Source organism: Mustelus asterias, unplaced genomic scaffold, assembly GCF_964213995.1.
Source record: "Mustelus asterias unplaced genomic scaffold, sMusAst1.hap1.1 HAP1_SCAFFOLD_2189, whole genome shotgun sequence".
Taxonomy (NCBI): Eukaryota; Metazoa; Chordata; class Chondrichthyes; order Carcharhiniformes; family Triakidae; genus Mustelus; species Mustelus asterias.
Genome location: NW_027592134.1, coordinates 35,952 through 62,740, shown reverse-complemented (window position 1 = coordinate 62,740; position 26,789 = coordinate 35,952). Strand labels below are relative to the sequence as shown.

Here is a 26,789-nt window from a genome sequence, read left to right as displayed (position 1 = left end):
TGTCTCACTCTCTCTCTGTCTCACTCTCTCTCTGTCTCACTCTCTCTCTGTCTCACTCTCTCTCTGTCCTCACTCTCTCTCTGTCTCACTCTCTCTGTCTCACTCTCTCTCTGTCTCACTCTCTCTCTGTCTCACTCTCTCTCTGTCTCACTCTCTCTGTCTCACTCTCTCTCTGTCTCACTCTCTCTCTGTCTCACTCTCTCTCTGTCTCACTCTCTCCTCTGTCTCACTCTCTCTCTGTCTCTCTCCTGTCTCACTCTCTCTCTGTCTGTCTCACTCTCTCTCTGTCTGTCTCACTCTCTCTCTGTCTGTCTCTCCTCTCCTCTCTGTCTGTCTCTCTATGTCTCTCTGTCTCTCTCTCTCTGTCTCTCTGTCTCTTTCTCTCTGTCTCCTCCTCTCTCCCTCACCCCCCCGCCCTCTTTGTCTCGCTCTCTCTCCCTCTCTCTGTCTGTCTCTCTGAGCCTCACTCTGTCTCCCCCTCCCCCGTCTCCCCCTCCCCGTCTCCCCCCTCCCCCGTCTCCCCCTCCCCGTCTCCCCCTCCCCGTCTCCCCCTCCCCGTCTCCCCCTCCCCGTCTCCCCTCCCTCTCCCCCGTCTCCCCCTCCCCGTCTCCTCCTCCCCGTCTCCCCCTCCCCGTCTCCCCCTCCCCGTCTCCCCCTCTCCGTCTCCCCCTCCCCCGTCTCCCCCTCCCCGTCTCCCCCTCCCCGTCTCCCCCTCCCCGCCTCCCCCTCCCCGCCTCCCCCTCCCCGCCTCCCCCTCCCCGCCTCCCCCTCCCCGCCTCCCCTCCCCGCCTCCCCCTCCCCGCCTCCCCCTCCCCGCCCTCCCCCTCCCCGCCTCCCCCTCCCCGCCTCCGCCTCCCCGCCTCCGCCTCCCCGCCTCCGCCTCCCCGCCTCCGCCTCCCCGCCTCCCCTCCCCGCCTCCCCCCCCCGCCTCCCCCGCCCGCCTCCCCCCGCCCGCCTCCCCCCGCCCGCCTCCCCCGCCCGCCTCCCCCCGCCCGCCTCCCCCCGCCCGCCTCCCCCCGCCCGCCTCCCCCCGCCCGCCTCCCCCCGCCCGCCTCCCCCGCCCCGCCTCCCCCCGCCCGCCTCCCCCCCGCCCGCCTCCCCCCGCCCGCCTCCCCCCGCCCGCCTCCCCCCGCCCGCCTCCCCCCGCCCGCCTCCCCCCGCCCGCCTCCCCCCGCCCGCCTCCCCCCGCCCGCCTCCCCCCGCCCGCCTCCCCCCGCCCGCCTCCCCCCGCCCGCCTCCCCCCGCCCGCCTCCCCCCGCCCGCCTCCCCCCGCCCGCCTCCCCCCGCCCGCCTCCCCCCGCCCGCCTCCCCCCGCCCGCCTCCCCCCGCCCCGCCTCCCCCCGCCCGCCTCCCCCCGCCCGCCTCCCCCCGCCCGCCTCCCCCCGCCCGCCTCCCCCCGCCCGCCTCCCCCGCCCGCCTCCCCCCGCCCGCCTCCCCCCGCCCGCCTCCCCCGCCTCCCCCCGCCCGCCTCCCCCCGCCCGCCTCCCCCCGCCCGCCTCCCCCCGCCCGCCTCCCCCCGCCCGCCTCCCCCCGCCCGCCTCCCCCCTCCCGCCTCCCCCCTCCCGCCTCCCCCCGCCCGCCTCCCCCCGCCCGCCTCCCCCCGCCCGCCTCCCCCCGCCCGCCTCCCCCCGCCCGCCTCCCCCCGCCCGCCTCCCCCCGCCCGCCCTCCCCCCGCCCGCCTCCCCCCGCCCGCCTCCCCCCGCCCGCCTCCCCCGCCCGCCTCCCCCCGCCCGCCTCCCCCCGCCCGCCTCCCCCGCCCGCCTCCCCCCGCCCGCCTCCCCCCGCCCGCCTCCCCCCGCCCGCCTCCCCCCGCCCGCCTCCCCCCGCCCGCCTCCCCCCGCCCGCCTCCCCCCGCCCGCCTCCCCCCGCCCGCCTCCCCCCGCCCGCCTCCCCCCGCCCGCCTCCCCCCGCCCGCCTCCCCCCGCCCGCCTCCCCCCCCGCCTCCCCCCGCCCGCCTCCCCCCGCCCGCCTCCCCCCGCCCGCCTCCCCCCGCCCGCCTCCCCCCGCCCGCCTCCCCCCGCCCGCCTCCCCCCGCCCGCCTCCCCCCGCCCGCCTCCCCCGCCCGCCTCCCCCCGCCCGCCTCCCCCCGCCCGCCTCCCCCGCCCCGCCTCCCCCCGCCCGCCTCCCCCCGCCCGCCTCCCCCCGCCCGCCTCCCCCGCCCGCCCCCCCGCCCTCCCCCCGCCCGCCTCCCCCCGCCCGCCTCCCCCCGCCCGCCTCCCCCCGCCCGCCTCCCCCCGCCCGCCTCCCCCCGCCCGCCTCCCCCCGCCCGCCTCCCCCCGCCCGCCTCCCCCCGCCCCTCCTCCCCCCGCCCCCTCCTCCCCCCGCCCGCCTCCCCCCGCCCGCCTCCCCCCGCCCGCCTCCCCCCGCCCGCCTCCCCCCGCCCGCCTCCCCCCGCCCGCCTCCCCCCGCCCGCCTCCCCCCGCCCGCCTCCCCCCGCCCGCCTCCCCCCCGCCCCTCCTCCCCCCCCGCCCCTCCTCCCCCCCCCGCCCCTCCTCCCCCCCCCGCCCCTCCTCCCCCCCCGCCCCTCCTCCCCCCGCCCCTCCTCCCCCCCCGCCCCTCCTCTCCCCCGCCCCTCCTCTCCCCCCCGCCCTCCTCTCCCCGCCCCTCCTCTCCCCCCGCCCCTCCTCTCCCCCCGCCCCTCCTCTCCCCCCGCCCCTCCTCTCCCCCCGCCCCTCCTCTCCCCCCGCCCCTCCTCTCCCCCCGCCCCTCCTCTCCCCCCGCCCCTCCTCTCCCCCCGCCCCTCCTCTCCCCCCGCCCCTCCTCTCCCCCCGCCCCTCCTCTCCCCCCGCCCCTCCTCTCCCCCCGCCCCTCCTCTCCCCCCGCCCCTCCTCTCCCCCCGCCCCTCCTCTCCCCCCGCCCCTCCTCTCCCCCCGCCCCTCCTCTCCCCCCGCCCCTCCTCTCCCCCCGCCCCTCCTCTCCCCCCGCCCCTCCTCTCCCCCCGCCCCTCCTCTCCCCCCGCCCCTCCTCTCCCCCCGCCCCTCCTCTCCCCCCGCCCCTCCTCTCCCCCCGCCCCTCCTCTCCCCCCGCCCCTCCTCTCCCCCCGCCCCTCCTCTCCCCCCGCCCCTCCTCTCCCCCCGCCCCTCCTCTCCCCCCGCCCCTCCTCTCCCCCCGCCCCTCCTCTCCCCCCGCCCCTCCTCTCCCCCCGCCCCTCCTCTCCCCCCGCCCCTCCTCTCCCCCCTCACCCACCGCCCCCCCCTCCCACCGCCCCCCCCTCCCACCGCCCCCCCTCTCCCCCCGCCCCCCCTCTCCCCCCGCCCCCCCTCTCCCCCCGCCCCCCCTCTCCCCCCGCCCCCCCTCTCCCCCCGCCCCCCCTCTCCCCCCGCCCCCCCTCTCCCCCCGCCCCCCCTCTCCCCCCGCCCCCCCTCTCCCCCCGCCCCCCTCCACCTCCTCCCCCTCCCCCCCGCCCCCCTCTCCCACAGCCCCCCCTCCCTCCTGCCCCCGCCCCCCCTCCCCCGCCCCCCCTCCCCCGCCCCCCCTCCCTCGCCCCCCCCTCTCCCTCCGCCCCCCCCTCTCCCTCCGCCCCCCCCCTCTCCCTCCGCCCCCCCCTCTCCCTCCGCCCCCCCCCTCCCTCCGCCCCCCCCTCTCCCTCCGCCCCCCCCTCTCCCCTCGCCCCCCCCCTCCCCCCACCCCCCCCCTCCCCCCACCCCCCCCTCTCCCCCCTGCCCCCCCCTCTCCCCCCTGCCCCCCCTCTCTTCCCCCCTCTCTTCCCCCCTCTCTTCCCCCCTCTCTTCCCCCCTCTCTTCCCCCCTCTCCCCCCCTCTCTTCCCCCCTCTCCCCCCACCGCCCCTCCAAGCCTGCACCGACCATGCTGCCCGACTGAACTAAAACCCCCTACCCTTCCGGGGACCATATCCCTCTATTCCCATCCTATTCATGTCTTTGTCAAGACGCCCCTTAAACGTCACGACCGTCTCCACTTCCACTACCTCCCCCAGCAACGAACAGTATTCTTATTTCCCCTGTGATATCCCCCAAGAGGTCCATGGGGAATCGCTGATTGTCTCCCTGTGGGGCTCATTGAGTATGGGTTCCCCTGGCAACAGGCAGTGGCCTGCTCAGCTGGGCCTCATTACCTGAGCCTTTTATAAGGCAGGCCCAGGACTGGGCCTGCTGAACTGTAATCCCAGACTCATGTGTGTACACTACGGTAGTGGCTTTACTTTGCATTCTGTAATAAACGCTGTTCCTTCACAGTCGGGCTTCCTGAATTGTTACATTCCCATTTTACTGGGGTTTCTTTCCTTGCTGTCTATGCAAATGTTTCCCCTTTATTGGTTCAAATACCTTTTGAATATTCCCAATGAATCCACCACCCTTTTTGATTTGATTTATTGTTGTCACATGTATTAACATACTGTGAAAAGTATTGTTTCTTGCACGCTATACAGACAAAGCATACCTGTTGTGGGAAAAATCCACTAGTAGTCAGACTTCGAGATTCAGAAAATACGATTTATTAAACGGAGCTCCGTGGAGACAAGGCACATGGTCTGTAGCAAACCTTCTCTCACTAGAATGTCAGGAGCGGTTCATTTTTATACCCTTTACACAATGGGTAAACCGGTGATTCGAACATTATCACATCGTTTAAGCAAGTACAAACAGGCATAGACATTTAACATAATATGAATGGGTACATTTCCTCATGTCTGTATCTATCAATGGTTAGTTTCGGCTCATTCAGGTGTTAATTGGTTTCCTCGCATTCATATTTTCCCGCCTTTCCTAAGGTCTTTGTTTCGGGGTTTCCTTATCTTAAAAGATGTCTTGACCCTTGGCTTGGCTTCCTGAGGTGTTTGTTTGCTATGAGTCACTGTCTGTGATTTGGAAATGGCTTGTCTGTTAGGTTTTGATTTAAAGTGATTTCTGAACAGCAGGAGCCTGTGTCTGCTTTTTGGCTTCTTTCCCAGTTAACCCTTTATGTGCCAGGCAGCCATTTTAAAGTGTGCTTTCTTGTATTTTTCCCTTTACAATACCGTTCATAGAGAAGGAAAGGAGAGGGTGCAGAATGTAGTGTTACAGTCATAGCTAGGGTGTAGAGGAAGATCAACTTAGTGCGAGGTAGGTCCATTCAAAAGTCTGACAGCAGCAGGGAGGAAGCTGTTCTTGAGTGGGTTGGTACGTGACCTCAGACTTTTGTATCTTTTTCTCGATGGAAGAAGGTGGAAGAGAGAATGTCTGGGGTGCGTGGGGTCCTTAATTATGCTGGCTGCTTTACCGAGGCAGCGGGAAGTGTAGACAGAGTCAATGGATGGGACGCTGGTTTGTGTGATGGATTGGGCTACATTCACGACCTTTTGTAGTTCCTTGCGGTCTTGGGCAGAGCAGGAGCCAGACCAAGCTGTGATACAACCAGAAAGAACGCTTTCTATGGTGCATCTGTAAAAGTTGGTGAGAGTCGTAGCTGAGATGCCAAATTTCCTCAGTCTTCTGAGAAAGTAGTTCAGCCTCAGCTCGTGTCCTCCATCCAGTTCTGGGCACCACGCTGCAGGAGGGATGAGAAGGCATCAGAGAGAGTGCAGGAAAGATTCACAAGAGGATGAGGGACTTCTGAAGGTGGATTGGAGACAGTTGAACTGCTTTCCTTGGAGACAAGAAGGTTGAAAGGAGACTTGATAGAGGTGTTCAAAAGCATGAGGGGTCTAGACAGAGTAGATAGGGAGAAACTATTCCCACTGGCAGGAGGATGGAGATTGAGAGGGCACAGATAAGGTAATTGGAAAAAGAAGCCATGGAGATGTGAGGAAAAACTTCTTCACCCAGCGAGTGGTGTGGCACTGCTTGACGGAGATATATCCAATCACGGCTTTGAAAGTATCATGATCTGTAGAGGAACAGGGAAAAGGTAAGGGAGTAGCTAAATGACTCTCTCAGAGCCAGCTCAGATATGATGGGCTGAATGGCCTCCTTCTATAAGAACATAAGCAAGAATTAGGCCACTCGGCCCATCAAGTCTGTTCCGCCATTCGATCATGGCTGATTCTTTTTTCTCATCCCCATTCTCCTGCCTTTTCCCCATAACCCCTGATCCCCTTATTAATCAAGAACCTATCTATCTCTGTCTTCAAGACACTCAATGACCTGGCCTCCACAGCCTTCTGCGGCAAAGAGTTCCACAGATTCACCACTCTCTGGCTGAAGAAATTCCTCCTCATCTCTGTTTTAAAGGATCGTCGCTTTATCCTGAGGTTGTGCCCTCTGGTTCTAGTTTTTCCTACTGGTGGAAACATCCTCTCCACGTCCACTCTATCCAGGCCTCGCAGTATCCTGTAAGTTTCAATAAGATCCACCTTCATCCTTCTAAACTCCAATGAGTACAGACTCAGAGTCCTCAATCATTCCTCACACGTCAAGCTCTTCATTCCAGGGATCATTCTTGTGAACCTCCTCTGGATCCTTTCCAAGGCCAGCACATCCTTCCTTAGATACGGGGCCCAAAACTGTGAACCTCCTCTGGACGCTTTCCTCCAATCTGTCCTCTGTCTCTTTTTTTTGCTAATTTCCTTGAAACTGTGTCATCTGAACAAAGAACAAAGAAAATTACAGCACAGGAACAGGCCCTTCGGCCCTCCAAGCCTGCACCGACCATGCTGCCCGATTGAACTAAAACCTCCTACCCTTCCGGGGACCATATCCCTCTATTCCCATCCTATTTGTGTATTTGTCAAGACGCCTCTTAAAAGTCACTACCGTATCCGCTTCCACTACCTCCCCCGGCAGCGAGTTCCATGCACCTACCACTCTCTGTGTAAAAAATCTGCCTCGTACATCTCCTTTAAACCTTGCCCCTCGCACCTTAAACCTGCGTCCCCTAGTAATTGACTCTTCCACCCTGGGAAAAAGCTTCTGACTGTCCACTCTGTCCATGCCCCTCATAATCTTGTAGACTTCTATCAGGTCGCCCCTCAACCTCCGTCGTTCCAGTGAGAACAAACCAAGTTTCTCCAACCTCTCCTCATAACTGATGCCCTCCATACCAGGCAACATCCTGGTAAATCTTTTCTGTACCCTCTCCAAAGCCTCCACATCCTTCTGGTAGTGTGGCGACCAGAATTGGACACTATATTCCAAATGTGGCCTAACCAGCGTTTTATATAACGAACGTAATTTGCCAACTTTTATACTCAATGCCCCAGCCGATGAAGGCAAGAATGCCGTATGCCTTCTTCACCACCTTTTCTGGTAGTGTGGCGACCAGAATTGAACACTATATTCCAAGTGCGGCCTAACTAAGGTTTTATAAAGCTGCAACATGACTTGTCAATTTTTAAACTCAATGCCTCGGACGACGAAGGCAAGCATGCCGTTTGCCTTCTTGATTACCTTCTCCACTTGCATCTGGTTAGGAACCCTGGCCCTCCTGTTAGGAATGGGTTAACAGAACTTCCAATTAAGTCTTAATTTGATGACAATTATTCACTCGAAGTCACTGATATATAAAGGGGCCACAGGCGGCACTGGGTGTTGGTGAAGAATTGTGTGCAGAGTGGGATCAAAGAAATAGAAGTATTTTATGGAGAAGCACAACTCATGTCTCCTTTTACTCGACAGCAACTCCAGAGGCTCAAACACGTCCTGGACCCCGATCTACACACACCGCCTCATTTTCAAAACCTCTCTTGCACGCCCCTTTCACCGTTTCCCCTGCCTCGGAACTGTTGTATATTTTACCTAAATTTCACCCGACTGAGTGAGTGAGAGAGAGAAAGAGACAGCAAGGGAGGGAGGGATGAGGCCCACGTCCCAAGTCTGTCGTGGGCCTCCTCTCTCCCTCCCTCGCTCCAGGCAAATACGCTGACAGGAACATTTTTTTGGAAGGGATGTTTCTGGCTGGTACCACACAGCAGTTCCAGTAAAGTCTCCGCTGACTCCCAGGGCGAGCTCCAAGTTCAGTGGGACACTGGAGAGTTGCAAAAACCCCGGGCGGCTGAAGCTAGTTTTTCCTGCGACGAGTCGCAGGAAAAGGCAATGATGCCAAGTGCAAGATATATCTCTCTCACTCGCTGACCTGAAAGCGAGGGTTGAAATCGCTCGGGACATCAATCTATTAGGAAAAGAGACACACAACATGCGCTGAGTTCCAAAGTTCCAATTATTCATTCTGCGGGGGAGAGAATAACTTTCTTTCTTGGTTCTGTTGCATAATTTTCTTTAGCGAGTTGGCCCCTAAAAGCTGCAAATTACTCCGTGCAATTCAAAGACGCAAACGTCGCCTCCTCTTCACCCCTCTCCTCGCACGCAAGAGATGGGACTTCTGCTCCTGAAAAATGTTTCAGATTAAAGATCTGAGTAAGGCCCAGGAACACAGCCCAAGGAATATCCATTCAAAATAGAGCAGAAGAGTTGATTTGATTTGATTTATTATTGTCACATGTATTAACATACAGTAAAAAGTATTGTTTCTTGCGCGCTATACAGACAAAGCATACCGTTCATGGTCAAGGAAAGGAGAGGGTGCAGAATGTAGTGTTACAGTCATTGCTAGGGTGTAGAGAAAGATCAACTTAATGCGAGGTAGGTCCATTCAAAAGTCTGACAGCAGCAGGGAAGAAGCTGTTCTTGAGTCAGTTGGTACATGACCTCAGATTTTTGTATCTTTTTCCCGATGAAAGAAGGTGGAAGAGAGAATGTTCAGCGTGCGCTGGGTCCTTGATTATGCTGGCTGCTTTTCCGAGGCAGCGGGAAGTGTAGACAGAGTCAATGGATGGGAGGCTGGTTTGCGTGATGGATTGGGCTACATTCACGACCCTTTGTAGTTCCTTGCAGTCTTGGACAGAGCAAAGTAAAGTTTATTTATTAGTCACAAGTAGGCTTACATTCACACTGTAATGAAGTTACTGTGAAAATCCCCTTGTTGCCACATTACGGTACCTGTTCGGGTACACTGAGGAAGAATTTAGCATGGTCAAGTCAGCTAACCAGCACATCTTTGGACTGTGGGAGGAAACTGGAGCTTCCGGAGGAAACCCACGCAGACACGGGGAGAACGTGCAAACTCCACACAGACAATGACCCAAGCCGGGAATCGAACGCAGGTCCTTGGCGCTGTGAAGCAGCAGCGCTAACCACTGTACCACCTTGCCACCCCATGGAGCCATACCAAGCTGTGGTACAGCCAGAAAGAATACTTCCTATGGTGCATCTGTAAAAGTTGGTGAGAGTCGTAGCTGACATGCCAAATTTCCTTAGTCTTCTGAGAAAGTAGAGGCATTGGTGGGCTTTCTTAACTATAGTGTCATTAGGGGCACCTACTGTTAGTGATCTGGACACCTAAAACCTGAAGCTCTCAACCATTTCTACTTTGGCCCCATTGATGTGTGAACACCACTCGACAATCACCAGGCAAGACTGTTCTCTTCCTGTTGGGGAACACTTCAGCGGTCACGGGCATTCGGCCTCTGATCTTCGGGCAAGCGTTCTCCAAGGCGGCCTTACGACACACGACAACGCAGACTCGCTGAGCAGAGACTGATAGCCAAGTTCCGCACACATGAGGATGGCCTCAACCGGGATCTTGGGTTCATGTCACGCTATCTGTAACCCCCACGACTTGCCTGGGCTTGCAAAATCTCACTAACTGTCCTGTCTGGAGACAATACACACCTCTTTAACCTGTGCTTAACCCTCTCTCCACTCACATTGTCTGTACCTTTAAGACTTGATTACCTGTAAAGACTCGCATTCCAATCATTATTTTGTAAATTGAGTTTGTGTCTTTATATGCCCTGTTTATGTACAGAACTCCCACTTACCTGATGAAGGGGCGGCGCTCCGAAAGCTAGTGGCTTGTGCTACCAAATAAACCTGTTGGACTTTAACCTGGCGTTGTGCAACTTCTTACTCTGTTTACCCCAGTCCAACGCCGGCATCTCCACCCCGTTGATGTAGACAGGGGCATGTTCTTCTTTACGCTTCCTGAAGTCGATGACAATCTCCTTCGTTTTGTTGACATTGAGGGAGAGATTATTGTTGCCGCACCAGTTCACCAGATTCTCTATCTCATTCCTGTACTCTGTCTCGTCATTGTGTGAGATCCGACCCACCACAGTGGTGTCATCAGCAAACTTGAAAATTAAGTTGGAGGGGAATTTGGCCACACAGTCATAGACTGAACCTGTCAGCGAGAAAATACCCTGGGGTCTCTAGCAACCTCGAACAAGAGGTCACAGGGATAGGCTGAGAGGCGGTAGATTTAAAATGGAGATGAGGAGGAACTACTTCTCGCAGAGGGTGGTGGACTTGTGGAACTCGCTGCCGCAGAGCGCGGTGGAGTCCGAATCGCTGAATGGTTTCAAGAAGGAGATAGATACATTTCTAATAAAAAAGGGATAAGGGGATGTGGGGAGAAGGTGGGGAGGTGGATTTGAGACCAGGGAGAGACCGGCCATGATCTGATTGAATGGCGGAGCAGGCTCGAAGGGCTGAATGTGTCCACTTCTGCTCCTAATTCCTATCTTCCTGTATTTTTATGTTTTCCCGCTGCCCTCTGCAACAGATTTTTCCCTCTGCACTGGGGATCCAATGAAGGAATGGAGACTTATTCAGTCCCTGTTGTGCAGTCACATTGAACAAGACACACCCATTTCACAAACTGCCCCAGACACATCACCAAGCAGAGAGTCCCAAGTCACGTCCATTTTGATTCAGGTTGTTAAATCCAAATCAAAATTTCCTTCTGTTTTAAAACAAAAAAATCACGTTCACAATTTCCCAAATGGCGTGGAGAGGCTGGATGGCAAGTTGGAACAGGAGAGAACCGGTATTCACACGACGTATCATTCCATCTGTTTGTCGATTCCTCCTCTTGATTTTATTAACATGGAACATGCAGCAGAACCGCGGGCTTAACCCTTTGCAGCCTTTCAGCTGTCTACCAATGAACAGAGTGAATATGTATCCATAGATATAAACATTTGAGTTTTAAGGTGAGGTTGGATGGACTGGGACTTTTTTCCCTGGAGCGTTGGAGGCTGAGGGGTGATCTTATAGAGGTCTATAAAATAATGAGGAGCATAGATCAGCTAGATAGTCAATATCTTTTCCCAAAGGTAGGGGAGTCTAAAACTAGAGGGCATAGGTTTAAGGTGAGAGGGGAGAGATACAGAAGTGTCCAGAGGGGCAATTTTTTCACACAGAGGGTGGTGAGTGTCTGGAACGAGCTGCCAGAGGTAGTAGCAGAGGCGGGTACAATTTTGTCTTTTAAAAAGCGTTTAGATAGTTGCATGGGTAAGATGGGTAGAGAGGGATATGGGCCAAACGCGGGCAATTGGGACTAGCTTAGGAGTTTACAAAAAAGGGCGGCATGGACAAGTTGGGCCGAAGGGCCTGTTTCCATGTTGTAAACCTCTATGACTCCATTGTGTGACATAGAGAGTGGTCATGTGACCTACTCATGTCGGAGATCGTGTGGCAGGAGTGTGGACTTTTCCCCGGAATCCCGGGCACTCTCTAACTGTTCATCTCAGCAATAACCCACCTTTATTGGAAGTCTTTGATGTGAGTGATTGAAGGAAGCCACAATCTTCTGCATGGAGGGCAGAATTGTCCCGTCAGTGGGCAGGGGGCCGATCGTGCAAAGGTCTGTCGACCTCGAGCAGGATTTTCCAGTCTCAGGGCGAGCGTGGCCGGGAAACCCCCCCCCCCCCCCCCCCCCCCCCTCTAATGTCTGAACACTCCCGCTCTGCTGTTTCAGTTATCATTTTTGTTTTAATTTTTGCCCAATTTTTACCTGCCTTGAGAAGGTGGTGGTGAACTTTCTGGGACCGTTGCACTCCCGTGTGGTCAGTGCACCCACAGCCCGGGATTGGGGCGGCACGGTGGTGCACTGGTTAGCACTGCTGCCTCACAGCGCCGGGGACCCGGGTTCGATTCCCGGCTTGGGTCACCATCTGTGCGGAGTAACACAGAGACCGGGCGGTGCTTATAGGCTTCTGATTGGTAAGGAGATCAAGGGTTATGGGGGAAAAAGCGGGAGAATGGGGTTGCGAAACTTATCAGCCATGTTTGAATGGCGGAACAGACCCGATGGGCCGAATAGCCTAATTCTGCCCCTGTATCTCATTGTGTTATACACAAATCCCTGATGACAACCTGACAAGAGACAGAATCCTGACCTTGTCAGGTAGAGACAGGCACAAATGCCAGAATCTTTCTCGGTGGTTGGTGAGGTCTCGGACGGAATACCGTGCCCACAACACCGTCGAGGGTGGGAGACTCGGAGCGGCTGAGGAGGAGATTTTCCCAGGAGGAGGAGTGATGTGGAGGGACTGGGAAAGGCTGTGATGTTTCTCCTGAGGGCCAGGCATAGAGTCAATCGAGGAGTTGACAATTAGGAAGGCTTTGGATCAAGAGTTTTCTGTGCCTGGTTGGGTGGGTGGGTGGGTGGGTGGGGTGGGGTAGGTGGGGGGGTGGGGATGGGGTCAGTGGCCAGAAGGCACAGAACTGAGGTAACTGGCCAGGTATCAGAGGATGGAATCATGTGAAATGTCAAAGATTACAGGGCACTCTTCCAAAGAAGTGAGGCAGTCCACCACCCCTGCCCCCCCCCCCCCCCACCCCACCCCACCCCCCGCCCCCACCCGCCCAATGTCCTGGTCAACATTTACCCTTCAATCAACATCATGGCAATAGATGATCCAGTCACTGCTGCTTGTGGGATCTTGCTCTGCACTCAATTGGCTGCTGTGTTTCCAACATTACAGCATCATTAGGTGCAAAGCACTGTGGGTTGTCCTGAACATGTGAAAGGCGCTACAGAAAGGTAGATTATTGTGAGAGCAATTGAATCCCAGAGCAGAAAGGTTACGCTTCAGTGATACAAGTCATTGGGGAGACCACATCTGGAGTATTGTGCACAGTGTTGGCATCCTTATTCATGGAATGATGTAAATGTGTTGGAAGGAATTCCTAGAAGGTTTACCGGACCAATACCAGGAAATTGGCAGGTTATCTTATGAGGAAAGGTTGGACAGACTCGGCTTGTATCCACCAGAGTGTAGAAGAGTATGAGGTGACTTGATTGGAACCTTTAAGAGGGGTCTGAGGGGTATTGACAGGGTGGATGTGGAGAGGATGTTCCCTCTCGTGTGAGAATCTAGAACTCGGGGTCAGTGTTTAAAAACAAGGGGGTGGCTCATTTAAGATGGAGATGAGGAGAATTATTTACTCAGGGGGGTGAGTCTCTGGAACTCTCTTCCCCAACGGGCAGTGGAAGCAGAGTCTTTGAATATCTTTAAGGCAGAGCTGGATAGATTTGTGATTAACACGGGGGTGAAAGGTTATGGGGGGTGGACAGGAATGTGGGACTGAGGTTACAGTCAGATCAGCCATGATCATATTGAATAGGGGAGCAGGCTCGAGGGGCCGAATGGCCTACTCCTGCTCCTAGTTCATGCTTACATATATTTGTATGTAAGCTGGTTGTTTCTGAAATGAGAAGGGCCCCTCCCACTCTCTGGAGAATGGAAAGTGGAAAAGCTCACACTGAAGAGGTCCATTCTTCCGTAAGGTTCAATAATAGCCTCAACACGTTTCCCACTTTTTTATTCATCTGTGGGACATGGGCGTCGCTGGCTGACCAGCATTTATTGCCCGTCCCTAGTTGCCCTTGGAGGGCAGTTGGGAGTCAACCACATTGCTGTGGCTCTGGAGTCACATGTAGGCCAGACCGGGTAAGGACGGCAGATATCCTTCCCTAAAGGACATTAGAGAACCAGATCGGTTTTTCCGACAATAGTTTTATGGTCATCAGGAGATTCTGATTTCCAGATTTGTAACTGAGAGACATGATTTGAATTGCATTGTTTGTGAAGTGTGAGCCTTGTGTATCTCAGTCAAGGTTGGGAAGGGGTCGTAGCGAGGTGGTAATGAATCCTGCCCCCCCCTACACAGTGAGAACTGGCCCACCCCATCCACTTCCTCAAAAACCCTTCTGAGAAGTTGCCATTCCTGCAATCCCACCGTCCTGAGACTGTTCGGGATCTGGGTAAAAATCAGTATTGAGTGAAGGAGATGGGAATCCTCTGATTCCCGCTGGGGTGACGGTGTGTACACTCCCAGCCAGGTTGTCCGTGTGGTCTGAGAGGCAGATCCAGCGCTGACTTGCAGTGTGAGGAGATAGGCACACTCCCCCCCCCCCCCCGCCCCCCGCCCCCCGCCCCCACCTCCTTCCCCACCCTCCCACATCATGGTGAATGTGATTCTAACCAGGACCTTTTCAGTGTGTAGCTCGGAGTGGAAAGCTGATGGGACAAGTGTCAGGAGTAAGATGGGCGTGGGTTTGGGTGGAAGCAGCACCTGGGGTGTACAGTGGGGACGGAAAGGAGTCCTCCTGAGAGGGTCCAGTCCTTTGTGAAGACAATTGGTGGGGATTTTGAGAAGGGGTAGCTGACAGGTGACATGAAAACTCAGCAAACCCTGAGGAGAAATGTCTTTACTGTAAACATTTGTCCTGGAAAGCGACGCTGGCATGAGAACAAGGCAATTATTGAGATTATTGACATTGACAAGCAAGAGTTCTTAATGAGCAAGGCAAATCTCAGGAGATCGAGGGTGTGACTGTACTCCTTTCTGAGGTGTGTGACGATATTGTACCTTTAAGAAATATATTTGCGTCATGTATCTTGTGCAGGATTGTTTAATAGTCTATACTAACGGTGACATTTGGTCACCTAATTGTTCCTGCAGCATCATCATTGTTCCTAATGGCTAGAATGTTTGTTTTAGTCTGAACTAATGCTGTTTTGAGTGTATTCCCCTGGGGTTTTGCAGAGTAGGACTTGATGAGGTTGATTGACAGGTAAGGTCATATGACTGGGTGGAGCTGGGCTTACACAGAGAACTCGAGCTCAGATCAAAAGAGAAAATGCTGGAAAATCTCAGCAGGTCTGGCAGCATCTGTAAGGAGAGAAAGCTTAGATGCTGCTTCGAGTTGTGAGAGAGCAGTGCCTCTCTTTTCCCCCTCTCTGGAGTTGGAGACTGGAATCTGCCAGGAAATACGTCTCTCTCTCTCTGCGATTCTGCTGTTTGAGAGCCAGAAGACAGGTATCTTTCTGGATCTCTGTCTAGAGGCTGGTAATCTAGCATCCACGGGAGCATCTTGGTTTTTGATGCTAACTAGTTCTGAAGAAGGGATTTGTGTTGCTGGGATGTTGCTTACAATTGGAATTATAGAGATAGCTAGCTGTTAAGAATAATATTTTGCCATGTTTAAGTATTTTAATTGGTAATTCTTTTTGTTACATTCTAACTGTGTTCTTAAATAAAGTTTGTTTTGATAAAAACGACCTAGTGGGTCATTTGAATCATAATGTCCTTCAGGGAAGGAAATCTGCCATCCTTGCCTGGCCTGGCCTGCATGTGACTCCAGAGTCACAGCAATGTGGTTGACTCTCAACTCTTCTCCAAGGGTAACTAGGGATGGGCAATAAATGCTGGCCCAGCCAGCGACACCCATGTCCCACGAATCAATTTAAAAAATTCCTGGAGTGAAACACCTTTCGCTCACGTGAATGTTAAAATCAAAAGGAGAAGTTGGGGTCCGGGCGAACTGTGTCAAACCCCTTGGGGTTTCTGGCCTGGTCCCTAGGAGAAGTGTGAGTGGAAAACGAGCTGGGAGAATGTGGTGGAATTGCTGAGATTTGGGTCGGCCTCTGTAAGTCAGGCAGAAAGTGGGTTTATGAGTTCTGATTCCTCTCATTGTGTTGGCAGCTGCTGATTTCTTTCCGAGAATCACAATAAATGAGCCCTTTGCAATCCGCAGCGTTGCCATATCTTCACTCCCCCTATTCCTCCACCAATCAGACAGAGGGATTCAAGCTTTGAAATGTGCGCTGGGTTTGCATGTTGCTTCAATTCACACTTGGGAATGAAAATAAACATCTTGTGTCAAAATGTGAAGTGGCGATTTCTGTCTTTTTAATCTGCTGGGATGATGGAGCGGCTGAATTCTTGGAGGAATGTTCCCCGTGCAGCTTTCCCAAGTTGTGAAAGTCCCGTGTGAGACGGTTGTTTAATACATTGAGCAAATATCCAGTTCCCCTCTTTGAAGCTGTTACATTGAAACTGGAAGCAGGAGGAGGCCATTCAGCCCTACGAGCCTGCTCACCCATTCATTATGATCGAATTCAACATCCTGATCCCGCCTCCCCCCCACCCCCGTATCCTTCCATCCCTTTAGCCCCAAGGTCACAGGAAAAGAGCCTGGGTGTGATTATGGTCGGTACAGCATCGATGGGCTGAATGGTCTCCTTCTGTACTGGAGGGATTCTATGATTCAAGAGAGATATCTAATTTCTTCTTGAAATCACACAACATTTTGGCCTCAACTTCATTCTCTGGTAGTGAATTCCACACATTCACCACCCTCCTGGGTGAAGGAATTTCTCCTCACCTCCATTCTAAAAAGGTTTACCCCTTATCCTAAAACTATGACCCCTTAGTTCTGGACTCCCCCACCATTGGGAACATTCTTTCTGAATCTACCCTGTCTAACCCTGTTAGAATTTTATAAGTTTCTATGAGACCCTCCTCACTCTTCTAAACTCCAGTGAATATAATCCTAACCGACTTAATCTCTCCTCATATGACGGACCTGCCATCCCGGGAATCAGCCGGGTAAACCTTCGCTATACTCCCTCTATAGCAAGGACATCCTTCCTCAGATAAGGACACCAAAACTGCACACAATACTCCAGGTGTTGAAAGAAAGGATTGCTTTAAAGTGATGTCTAATATCATCTATACCCACACAGTGGGTATTAGGGGAGGCACTGGCCTAGTGGCATTACCGCTAGACTATTAATCCAGAAACTCAGCTAATGTTCTGGGGACCCGGGTTCGAATCCCGCCACGGCAGATGGTGGAATTTGAATTCAATAAAAAATATCTGGAATTAAGAATCTACTGATGACCATGAAACCGTTGTTGGAAAAACCCATCTGGTTCACTAATGTCCTTTAGGGAAGGAAATCTGCCATCCTTATCCGGTCTGGCCTACATGTGACTCCAGAGCCACAGCAATGTGGTTGACTCTCAACTACCCTCCAAGGGCAACTAGGGATGGGTAATAAATGCTGGCCCAGCCAGCGACGCCTATGTCCCAGGAGTGAATAAAAAACAAAGTGACCTGGACTGATTAAACCCATGATAGAGTGTAAGCAGGGTAGCATACAGACATTGGGGCGGCACGGTAGCACAGTGTTTAGCATTGCTGCTTCACAGCGCCAGGGGCCTGGGTTCGATTCCCAGCTTGGGTCACTGTCTGTGTGGAGTCTGCACCTTCTCCCCGTGTCTGCATGGGTTTCCTCCGGGTGCTCCGGTTTCCCCCCCACAGTCTGTAGGATGTGTTGGTTAGGGTGCATTGACCCGAACAGGCGCCGGAGTGTGGCAACTAGAGGAATTTAACAGTAACTTCATTGCAGTGTTAATGTCAGCCTAACTTGTGACCAATAAAGAAGAATTGTGCTGACTGGGACTCTTGTAGTGTCACCTTCCTCGATATCCTGGGGGGACGGTGGGAAGCTGTATGCTGCCTCCATATCAGAGCAATCTGCCGAAATGCTATACATTGCTGCCACTGTGTAACCTTTCAAACCTGATTAAAGAACATAAAGAGGCCATTCAGCCCCTCCAGACTGTTACCCGCCATTGAATAGACTCATGGCTAATCTGATCTTGGCCTCAACTCCACTTTCCTGCCTTGTCCCCATATCCCTCAAATCCCTGAGTGTCCAAATATTCAATCCGTCTTTATCCTGAATGTTCTCACCCCCTGATCTGGGCGAGAGAATTCCAAAGTCTCGGAACAACCTGTGCGAGGACGTTATTCCCCACCTCAGTGCCCAGTGGCCGGGTCCTTACCCTGGAATTGTGAGCCTGACCTCTGAACCCTGAGCTAGGTGGGAACAGCCTCTGAGTGGCTACTGTGTCGGTGCTAACTGGAGATCACAACTCTGGCAGCCTAATGTGTTGTTTCAGAGAAAGAAATTCTTTATATAAATAAATTACAAAGTTTAACAAGAATAGAAACTCAGTAATAACTATGAAAACTGGAGCACTAGTAAAACAGGACTTGTTAACCTCTTGTAGACTGAAAAGCTCACCCACAGTCCAGCGCCTGTTCGGGTCAATGCACCTTAACTAGCACGTCTTTCAGAATGTGGGAGGAAACCTGAGCACCCGGAGGAAACCCACGCAGACATGGAGAGAACATGCAGACTCCACACAGATAGTGACACAAGCCAGGAATCGAACCCAGGACCCTGGTGTAACAACATGTGCCAAGAGTCCAAAGATGTGCGGGTTCGGTTGATTGGCCATGCTAAATTGACCCTAGTGTCTGGGGGATTAGCAGGGTTATGGGAATATAGCCTGGGTGAGGTTGTGGTCGGTGCAGACTCAATGGGCTGAATGGCCTCCTTCTGCACTGTAGGGATTCTATGATGATCCATAGTCAGCATATCTTTGGACATTAAGGGGCAATTTAGCATGGCCGATCCACACCATTGGAGTGTGGGAGAAAACAGACCAACAAGCACTCAATGTCAGCAAGGAGACTCGAAGCTGTGTCCAAACGTTGGGTTAGATGTTACATGAAGCTTTGTACCAGCACAGATAGCTCAGGAACAGCCATGTAACCATGACAATAAGATCAGGGCAGTTGCCTGTGTCGCTTGTTCTACATGACACCACATTCTGAGTATTATCCCAAAGGCTAATCCGTTGGAACTGTTCTGGTTTCTCTCTTTGCCACTTATTCAGGAGCTGTGTGTATAGTTTATTCCTCAAAGATTCCTTCTAAACAGGGCCAAGTTTAGCAAAGAGGTTGGAGAGGAGGACGGGGCAATCTGTTGCAGTGTTCATGTTTGTGGGATCGGTTTCACGCTGAGATTTCCGTCCACATTGACTGCAGTGTTATCAGGACGTGAGTTACTCACTGCAGGATTTCCAGTCCCTGACCTGCTCTTGTAGCTCCAGGACTGAAGGAGTGCCACACTGTCAGAGGGTCAGTACTGAGGGAGTGCCGCACTGTCAGAGGGTCAGTACTGAGGGAGTGCCACACTGTCAGAGGGTCAGTACTGAGGAAGTGCTGCACTGTCAGAGGATCAGTACTGAGGGAGTGCCGCACTGTCAGAGGGTCAGTACTGAGGGAGTGCCGCACTGTCAGAGGGTCAGTACTGAGGGAGTGCTGCACTGTTAGAGGGTCAGTACTGAGGGAGTGCTGCACTGTCAGAGGGTCAGTACTGAGGAAGTGCCGCACTGTCAGAGGGTCAGTACTGAGGAAGTGCTGCACTGTCAGAGGATCAGTACTGAGGGAGTGCCGCACTGTCAGAGGGTCAGTACTGAGGGAGTGCTGCACTGTCAGAGGGTCAGTACTGAGGGAGTGCCGCACTGTCAGAGGGTCAGTACTGAGGGAGTGATACACTGTCAATGGTCAGTGCTGAGGGAGTGCCGCACTGTCAGAGGGCAATTATTGAAGAGATTGTAAAGGATCATGAGATATTATATCGAAGATAAGGAAGAGAATTGTTCTGAGTAACCTCAACCCAAACATATCACTCAATCAGTGTCAGTACAACTGATTGCTTGCTCATTACCATATTGCTGTGGGTGGGATCTTGCTGTGTATAAATTGGCTGCTGTGTTTCCAATTACAGCAGTAAGTCCCTGGCACTGTGGGGCTGCACGGTGGCACAGTGGTTAGCACTGCTGCCTCACAGCGCCAGGGGCCCGGGTTCAATTCCCGGCTTGGTTCACTATCTGTGCGGAGTTTGCACATTCTCCCCGTGTCTGCGTGGGTTTCCTCTGGGTCTCCTCCCACAGTCTGAAAGACGTGCTGGCTGGGTGCATTGACCCAAACAGGCCAGAGTGCGGCGATGAGGGGAATTTCACAGTCACTTCATTGCAGTGTTAATGTAGTTACTTGTGACAAATAAATAAACTTTAACTGCCCTTCCAAAGTGACTGGGTGGTCCCTGGAGGTGCGCTGAAGTGGGGAAAGGCGCTACAGAAATGCAGGTCTGTCCCTCTCTCTCGATCTGGTTTCAGAAAGCTTTGGAGAACGTGTCGCACAAGAGGCTTGTGACTGTTATTTTCACCAGAGAGCACGGAAGGCAACGTAACCGCACGAGAGACGGTGGGGGGGGTTAAAGAAAGTTTAATCAATGTTTTTCGCATCAGGCCCTGCTACAGACGTCATTTCCTGCGTTATTGCCAGGATGAGTTGAGGTGAGTAATTGTAGATGTTCTGGGAAGGAATGTTATATAAACACAGGATGAAAGGTTTTGAAGGAATACTGACTGATTGGATGGAGAATGGTGGAGAATGAGACTGCGATGTTAACAGAATAGATTTCCCTGTTACTGATTGGAATGTGAACATTAGGAATGTTTGAGAGCATATAATGAAGGGGGAGGGGGGGTGTGGGGCGGTATGTGATGAAGAAGTTATGGTGCAAAGCGCGAGAGTGATGAATCGAGTGACCAAACCATTAACAGATCCAGTTTAAAGCAGAGAGCAGGATTGCACAGAGAGCAAGAGAAGTCTTTAGCAAAGGGAAATGGGATGGCGATGTGGGTTTATTTTATTTTATTTATTAGTGTCGCAAGTAGGCTGACATTAACACTGCAATGAAGTCACTGTGAAAATCCCCCTCGTCGCCGCCACACTCCGCGCCTGTTCGGGTAACACCGAGAGAGAATTTAGCACGGCCAATGCGTCCTAACCTGCACGTCTTTCGGATTGCGGGAGGAAACCGGAGCACCCGGAGGAAACCCACGCAGACACGGGGAGAACGTGCACACTCTGCACTGACAAGTCGGGAATCGAACCCAGGTCCTTGGCGCTGCGAGGCAGCAGTGCTAACCACTGTGCCACCGTACCACCCCTAAACATCACTCAATATCAGAGACATGAAACTTCAACATGGAAAGAAACAACATTGTAGATGTTTTGAGTGGAGCATGAAAACATTCAGACATTCAACATTTAGAGGAGGACATTCCAGAAGCAGAAGGAGGCCATTCGGCCCTTCGAGCCTGCTCCGCCATTCATTTTGATCATGGCTGACCATCCAATTCAATATCCTGATTCCCCCCTTCCTCTCGTATCCCTTGATCCGTTTAGCCCCAAGAGCTATATCTAATTTCTTCTTGAAACCACACAACATTTTGGCCTCAACTACTTTCTGTGGGAGTGAATTCCACACATTCACCACCCTCTGGCTGAAGACATTTCTCCTCACCTAAGGTGGGATGCAGCAGCCTGAACATTCACTGATGAATCCATTGGTTCCCTGTCTCAGAAAGAAGGTGATTCCCAAAAACATCACTTCCTTGGGATAGATGCCGCACTGAAGATATTGAAGATATCCAGGGAAAAAGCTCCGGGCAATTGGGAATATTGTGGAGAGTTAGCACTCCAGGAGGTGTGAGGCTCATTCACTGGGGGCTGATATCACGATGCAATGTTACAGGGAGAAGCAGGGTGGGATGGCTGCTCTATCAGGATGCTCGGGAAGGTTCAGCTTCAATCAAACCCAAAGTTGGGAAAGGTTTCCCGGGAAAAGGTAGGGAAAGATTGTTTGCCTTACCTACCAAGCCAGTAAGTCAGAGAAAAATAGACTCCCAAATATCCCTCAAAAAATGAAGGGGGAGAGTTAGGAAGAAAATGTTCTCATGCAGAAGATGATTGAGATTTTCACAGTAACATCATTGCAATTTCATAGTAATTTCATTGCAATTTTTTCACTCAGAGGGTGGTGAGTGTCTGGAACAAGCTGCCACAGGTAGTGGTAGAAGCGGGTACAATTTTGTCTTTTAAAATGTGTTTGGACAGTTACATGGGTAAGATGGGTATCGAGGGATACGGGTCAAATGTGGGCAATTGCGACTAGCTTAGTGGTTTAAAAAAAAGGGGCAGCATGGACAAGTTGGGCCGAAGGGCCTGTTTCCATGCTGTAAACCTCTAAGACTCTATGCAGTATTAATGGAAGCTTACTTGTGACACAAATAAATAAACCTAAAAACTTTAGAATATGGCATGCTTTTCCACAAGCGATTATTCAGGCAGAGATTGTCCCTTTTTGAAAAAGCAGAAGTATTTTTAAATTCAGAATGAAATGGAGATGGGCAGGGGTGGAAAACACCTGGTGAATTGATAGTCATGATGTGGAGATGCCAGCGTTGGACTGGGGTAAACACAGTAAGAAGTCTAACAACACCAGGTTAAAGTCCAACAGGTTTATTTGGTAGCAAAAGCCACTAGCTTTCGGAACAGGCTGTCCCTTCGTCAGGTGGGTGGGAGTTCTGATCACAAACAGGGCACAAAGACACAAACTCAATTTACATGAATGATTGGAATGTGAGTCTTTACAGCTAATCAAATCTTAAAGGTACAGACAATGTGAGTGGAGGGAGCGTTAAGCACAGGTTAAAGAGATGTGTATCGTCTCCAGACAGGACAGCCAGTGAGATTTTGCACATCCAGGCAAGTTGTAGGGGTTACAGATAGTGTGACATGAACCCAATATCCCGGTTGAGGCCGTCCTCATGTGTGCGGAACCTGGCTATAGCTGTGCCCTTCATTACAAGATCATCCCTCAGCCTTCTAGGGGATTTTTCTGTGCCGTTTTTCCGAGTCCCTGGTCCCTTATTCTTTAGTTGGACTTTAACCTAGTGTTGTGAGAATTCTTACTGCCTTTACTCTAACCCTTCCAATTCCTTTCCCCCAGAGCCACCCCCTCTCAATCCTATCTGAATCTCCCACAAACTGACTGGTGTCTCCTGCCAGCTTCTGCCCTGTGTCCCTCCCCCCTGCCACCCCACACACCCCTCCCAACAATCGCAAGACTCCCCTCTCGCCTTTCTGCAGCTGAAAAACTTTACCAGTGCATTCCAATCTTCGGAAACAACGCCGCTCTCCGTCCCAAGTAAAAAAATAATTAAACGGGAGATATATTGGAAAGAGGTTGAGGCAAAAAAAGCGACAGCATTGTAAAAAATAACTTTAATAACGCGAATGGAAGTCAACATCACTGTTAAAAAAATAACTTAAAATGACATGAGTAGCAGAGCGTGTTGTAATATTTATTACTCACTTCTACACATTCACATATATATATATATATATCTGATTAGAAATCTAAAATTCTGGAGTTCCCCTCTCTCATCCGACAGTGACAACTGCGATGTAACCTGAGCAGTGACCAGGTATCAGGGAGTTCCTGGCACCGCTCCTGTTCTTCCAATGTATCTCAGCACTCCTTGTACCCTTCACAAACCCTCTGAAACATGTACAGCCAGTCCCTGGAACTTGGGGGAGTTGGGGGGGGGGGGGGGGGGTAGTCACTTTCTGCACAGCTCAGTTACAGAGAGCCTGAAGACAGACAACTTTTCTCCTTGCTGGGACATCAGACAGAAGGAGGTGAATTTTAACAAGGGCACGAAGGAGGTGAATTTTAACAAGGGCACGAAGGAGGTGAATTTTAACAAGGGCACCCCACCCTCCACCCCACACGCACGGGAGAGCTTTCTGGTTGTGACTATCTTTGCGATGAGGAGGATGTGGGAACTCACTCCAAACACATATCCCCCAGTCTCAGAACAGCCGATTTCTCACAGCCCCGGGCTGGGGAATCACATTCCCTCCTCAACTCCAAACCCTCCCAATTCCAGCACCCACCCTCACCTTCCTCTGTCCCTGTGTTGGGAGAAGCCTGTACCATCCCTCCAGATGTGGAGATGCCGGCGTTGGACTGGGGTAAACACAGTGAGAGTTTTAACAACACCAGGTTAAAGTCCAACAGGTTTATTTGGTGGCATTTGCTACCAAATAATGGCATTTGCTATCAAATAAACCTGTTGGACTTTAACCTGGTGTTGTTAAAACTCTTACTGTGCCATCCCTCCAGCTCAGAGAGGACCAGTGTGGTGACCCAGAGGCAGATCCCACTCACTCAGTGTAAAACTCTCACAAGACTTTCTGTTTGGTCTTTTTTTTGGTGGGTGGAAGAGGGGGGGGAGGTTCCCACTCTCTTGGCAGTGAGTTGCTGTTGGGTTTGGATTGGGGGGTTACCTGGCTCCTCTCAGTGCCCCTGGCTCCTAAGCCTGACCCTCTCTCAGATCATTGACTCCAGGCTGTGGGGGGCATTGCCATTGAGTTGCCTGATGCCCCCCTCTCTGGTGGCATTGTTGCCCCCGCTTTGGTTGGGGGTACCAGCCCCTCCCTGGCCCCTGAGAGTCGGGCCAAAGCCACAGGAGCACCAGCTGGCCTTGCTGGCATCTCTGGGCAGCCCCCTGTGTCTCTGGAAGCAGAGCAGGTCCTTGAAAGCTCTCCGAAAATCAGAGCTGCGGCAGTAAATGAAGGGGTTGAATCCAGAGTTGACATACCCCAGCCAGTTACAGAACAGGAAGAAGACACGGGGCACCCAGTTCTTGGACACAGCTTGGACAATGTTGGCCAGGAAGAAAGGCAGCCAGCACAGGGTGAAGGTGCCCATGATGATGCCCAGAGTCTTCAGGGCTTTGTGGTCCTTGAGGGCTAAGAGTTTGGAGGGCCTCCTCTTGTTGACCTTGTGGACCTGTTGCTGCTGCTGTTTCTCACTCATCCTCATCTTGTTTTTCTCCATCTTCTCCATCTGCTTCTTGGCTTCGCTGAAGACCTTGGAGTAGAGCAGGATCATGATGACCAGGGGGATGTAGAAGGAGATGGTGGAGGAGATGATGGCATAGGGCCAGTTGGTGACAAAGTCACAGCAGGTGGGCTCCCGGTAGCAGCGCTGGGCATCCTCATCGCCAGCCTCCCACCAGCGGTTCATGATGGGCAGGAAGGAGATGAGGGCAGAGATGGCCCAGACCAGGCACACAATAGCCCTGGCCCTACCCTTGGTAAGCAGGCTCTGGTACCTGAGGGGGGAGGTGATGGCGATGTACCTATCTATAGCAATCACACACAGAGTCTCAATGCTGGCTGTCACACACAGTACATCCACTGAGGTCCACAGCTCACAGAAAGGCGAGTCCAGCAGCCAGTGGTCAGTCACCACTATGGTGGCACCCAGGGGCACCACAAAGATGCCCATGATGAGGTCGGCACAGGCCAGGGAGGTGATGAACACATTGGTCAGAGTCTGCAGCCGAGGGTTCTTGGCGATGGCCAGGATCACCAGCAAGTTTCCGATGACTATGATCAGGATGATGAGTGTAAAGACTGCCGCCAGAGCCCATTGCTGGGGGAAGGTGAGTTGCTGCAAATGTGCCGAGGCGCTCTTGTTGTCCACACTCTCCGACCTGTTCATCCTCATAACCCCTGCCCCCTACAGCCAGGACACTGCTTCCAAGCTGCAATCATCTTCCTCCAGCTCCCCCTCTCCCTCTCTCTCTCCAGCTTTCAAAGCAGACTTTTTATAAATAAGTATCCCAACGTCACAAGCCTGCTAACAAATCCTGCCTTTGACCCTCCCTCTTTCACACCCCGCCTCTGGCCAATGTCCACAGACACACACACAGCAACCAGTAGCTCCAGCCTGCTGGGCTACACACTCTCACTCTGGCTTGGTGTGCGTGTATGTAAGGGGGAGTGTTGCTGTGCGTGTATCTGGCTCTCTCTCTCTCTAACTTGGTGTGTGTGTGTGAGCCTGTCAGAGAGTGTGCCTCTCCGACTCAGGCAGTGCTGCGATTATCTGTGTCTGTTCCCGGTGTCCCTGTCTGTGCGCCGCGTTTCTCTGTGGATGTGAGTGCAGCAATGTGTGGATCTGTGTTTGTGTGTGTGTGTGCATCTCCCTGTATGTGTGTGTGTGTGTGTCTCCCTGTGTGTGTGGTGGCGGGAGGGTGGTGGGGGGTATCTGTGAGTGAGATTTTCAGTGTGCTGGACAGTGTGGATTTGTGCGCGTGTGTTTGTGCGTATTGGGACTACCTGGTATTGACGAATGAGTCTTTCTGCATCTCTGTCTGTGTCTGTATGTCATTGTTTATCCATGTCGATATCTGCCGGTCTCTGTGTGTGTCTTTCTGTGTGTGTGTATGTGTGTGCCTCTGCCTGTCTGTTTCTGTGTCTGGTCTGTTTGGGTGTGTGTGTCTCTCTGTGTTTGTGTATCTCTCTGTGTCTATCTGTGTGTGTGTGTGTGTGTGTGTGTGCCTGTGTGTTTACGTGTGTGTGTCTGCTTGTCTCTGTGTGATTGTGTGTGTGTGTCTGTCTGCTTGTCTCTGTGTGATTGTGTGTGTGTGTGTCTCTGCTTGTCTCTGTGTGATTGTGTGTGTGTGTGTCTGTCTGCTTGTCTCTGTGTGATTGTGTGTGTGTGTCTGTCTGCTTGTCTCTGTGTGATTGTGTGTGTGTGTCTGTCTGCTTGTCTCTGTGTGATTGTGTGTGTGTGTGTCTCTGCTTGTCTCTGTGTGATTGTGTGTGTGTGTGTCTGTCTGCTTGTCTCTGTGTGATTGTGTGTGTGTGTCTGTCTGCTTGTCTCTGTGTGATTGTGTGTGTGTGTCTGCTTGTCTCTGTGTGATTGTGTGTGTGTGTCTGTCTGCTTGTCTCTGTGTGGTTGGGTGTGTATGTTTGTGTGTGTGTGTCTCTCTGTGTGGCTGGCTGTGTATTTGAGTGTGAGTCACAAAGATTTACAGCATGGAAACAGGCCCTTCGGCCCAACTTGTCCATGCTGCCCTTTTGTTTAAAACCCCTAAGCTAATCCCAATTGTCCGTGTTTGGCCTATATCCCTCTATACCCATCTTACCCATGTAACTGTCTAAATGCTTTTTAAAAGACAAAATTGTACCCGCCTCTACTACTACCTCTGGC

The 26,789-nt window shown here is 53.3% G+C and overlaps 1 protein-coding gene across 1 annotated transcript; it reads right to left on the bottom strand.

The window, feature by feature from the left end:
• Window positions 1–9,817: 9,817 nt before the first annotated feature.
• LOC144489434 (beta-4C adrenergic receptor-like) lies at window positions 9,818–25,363 on the bottom strand. Its single transcript, XM_078207302.1, has 2 exons — window positions 23,894–25,363; window positions 9,818–9,842 (listed from the first exon to the last, which is right to left on the bottom strand). Exon 1 carries the CDS (start codon window positions 25,299–25,301, stop codon window positions 24,117–24,119), a length of 1,185 nt encoding a protein of 394 aa, XP_078063428.1. The 5' UTR covers window positions 25,302–25,363; the 3' UTR covers window positions 9,818–9,842; window positions 23,894–24,116.
• Window positions 25,364–26,789: the final 1,426 nt, after the last annotated feature.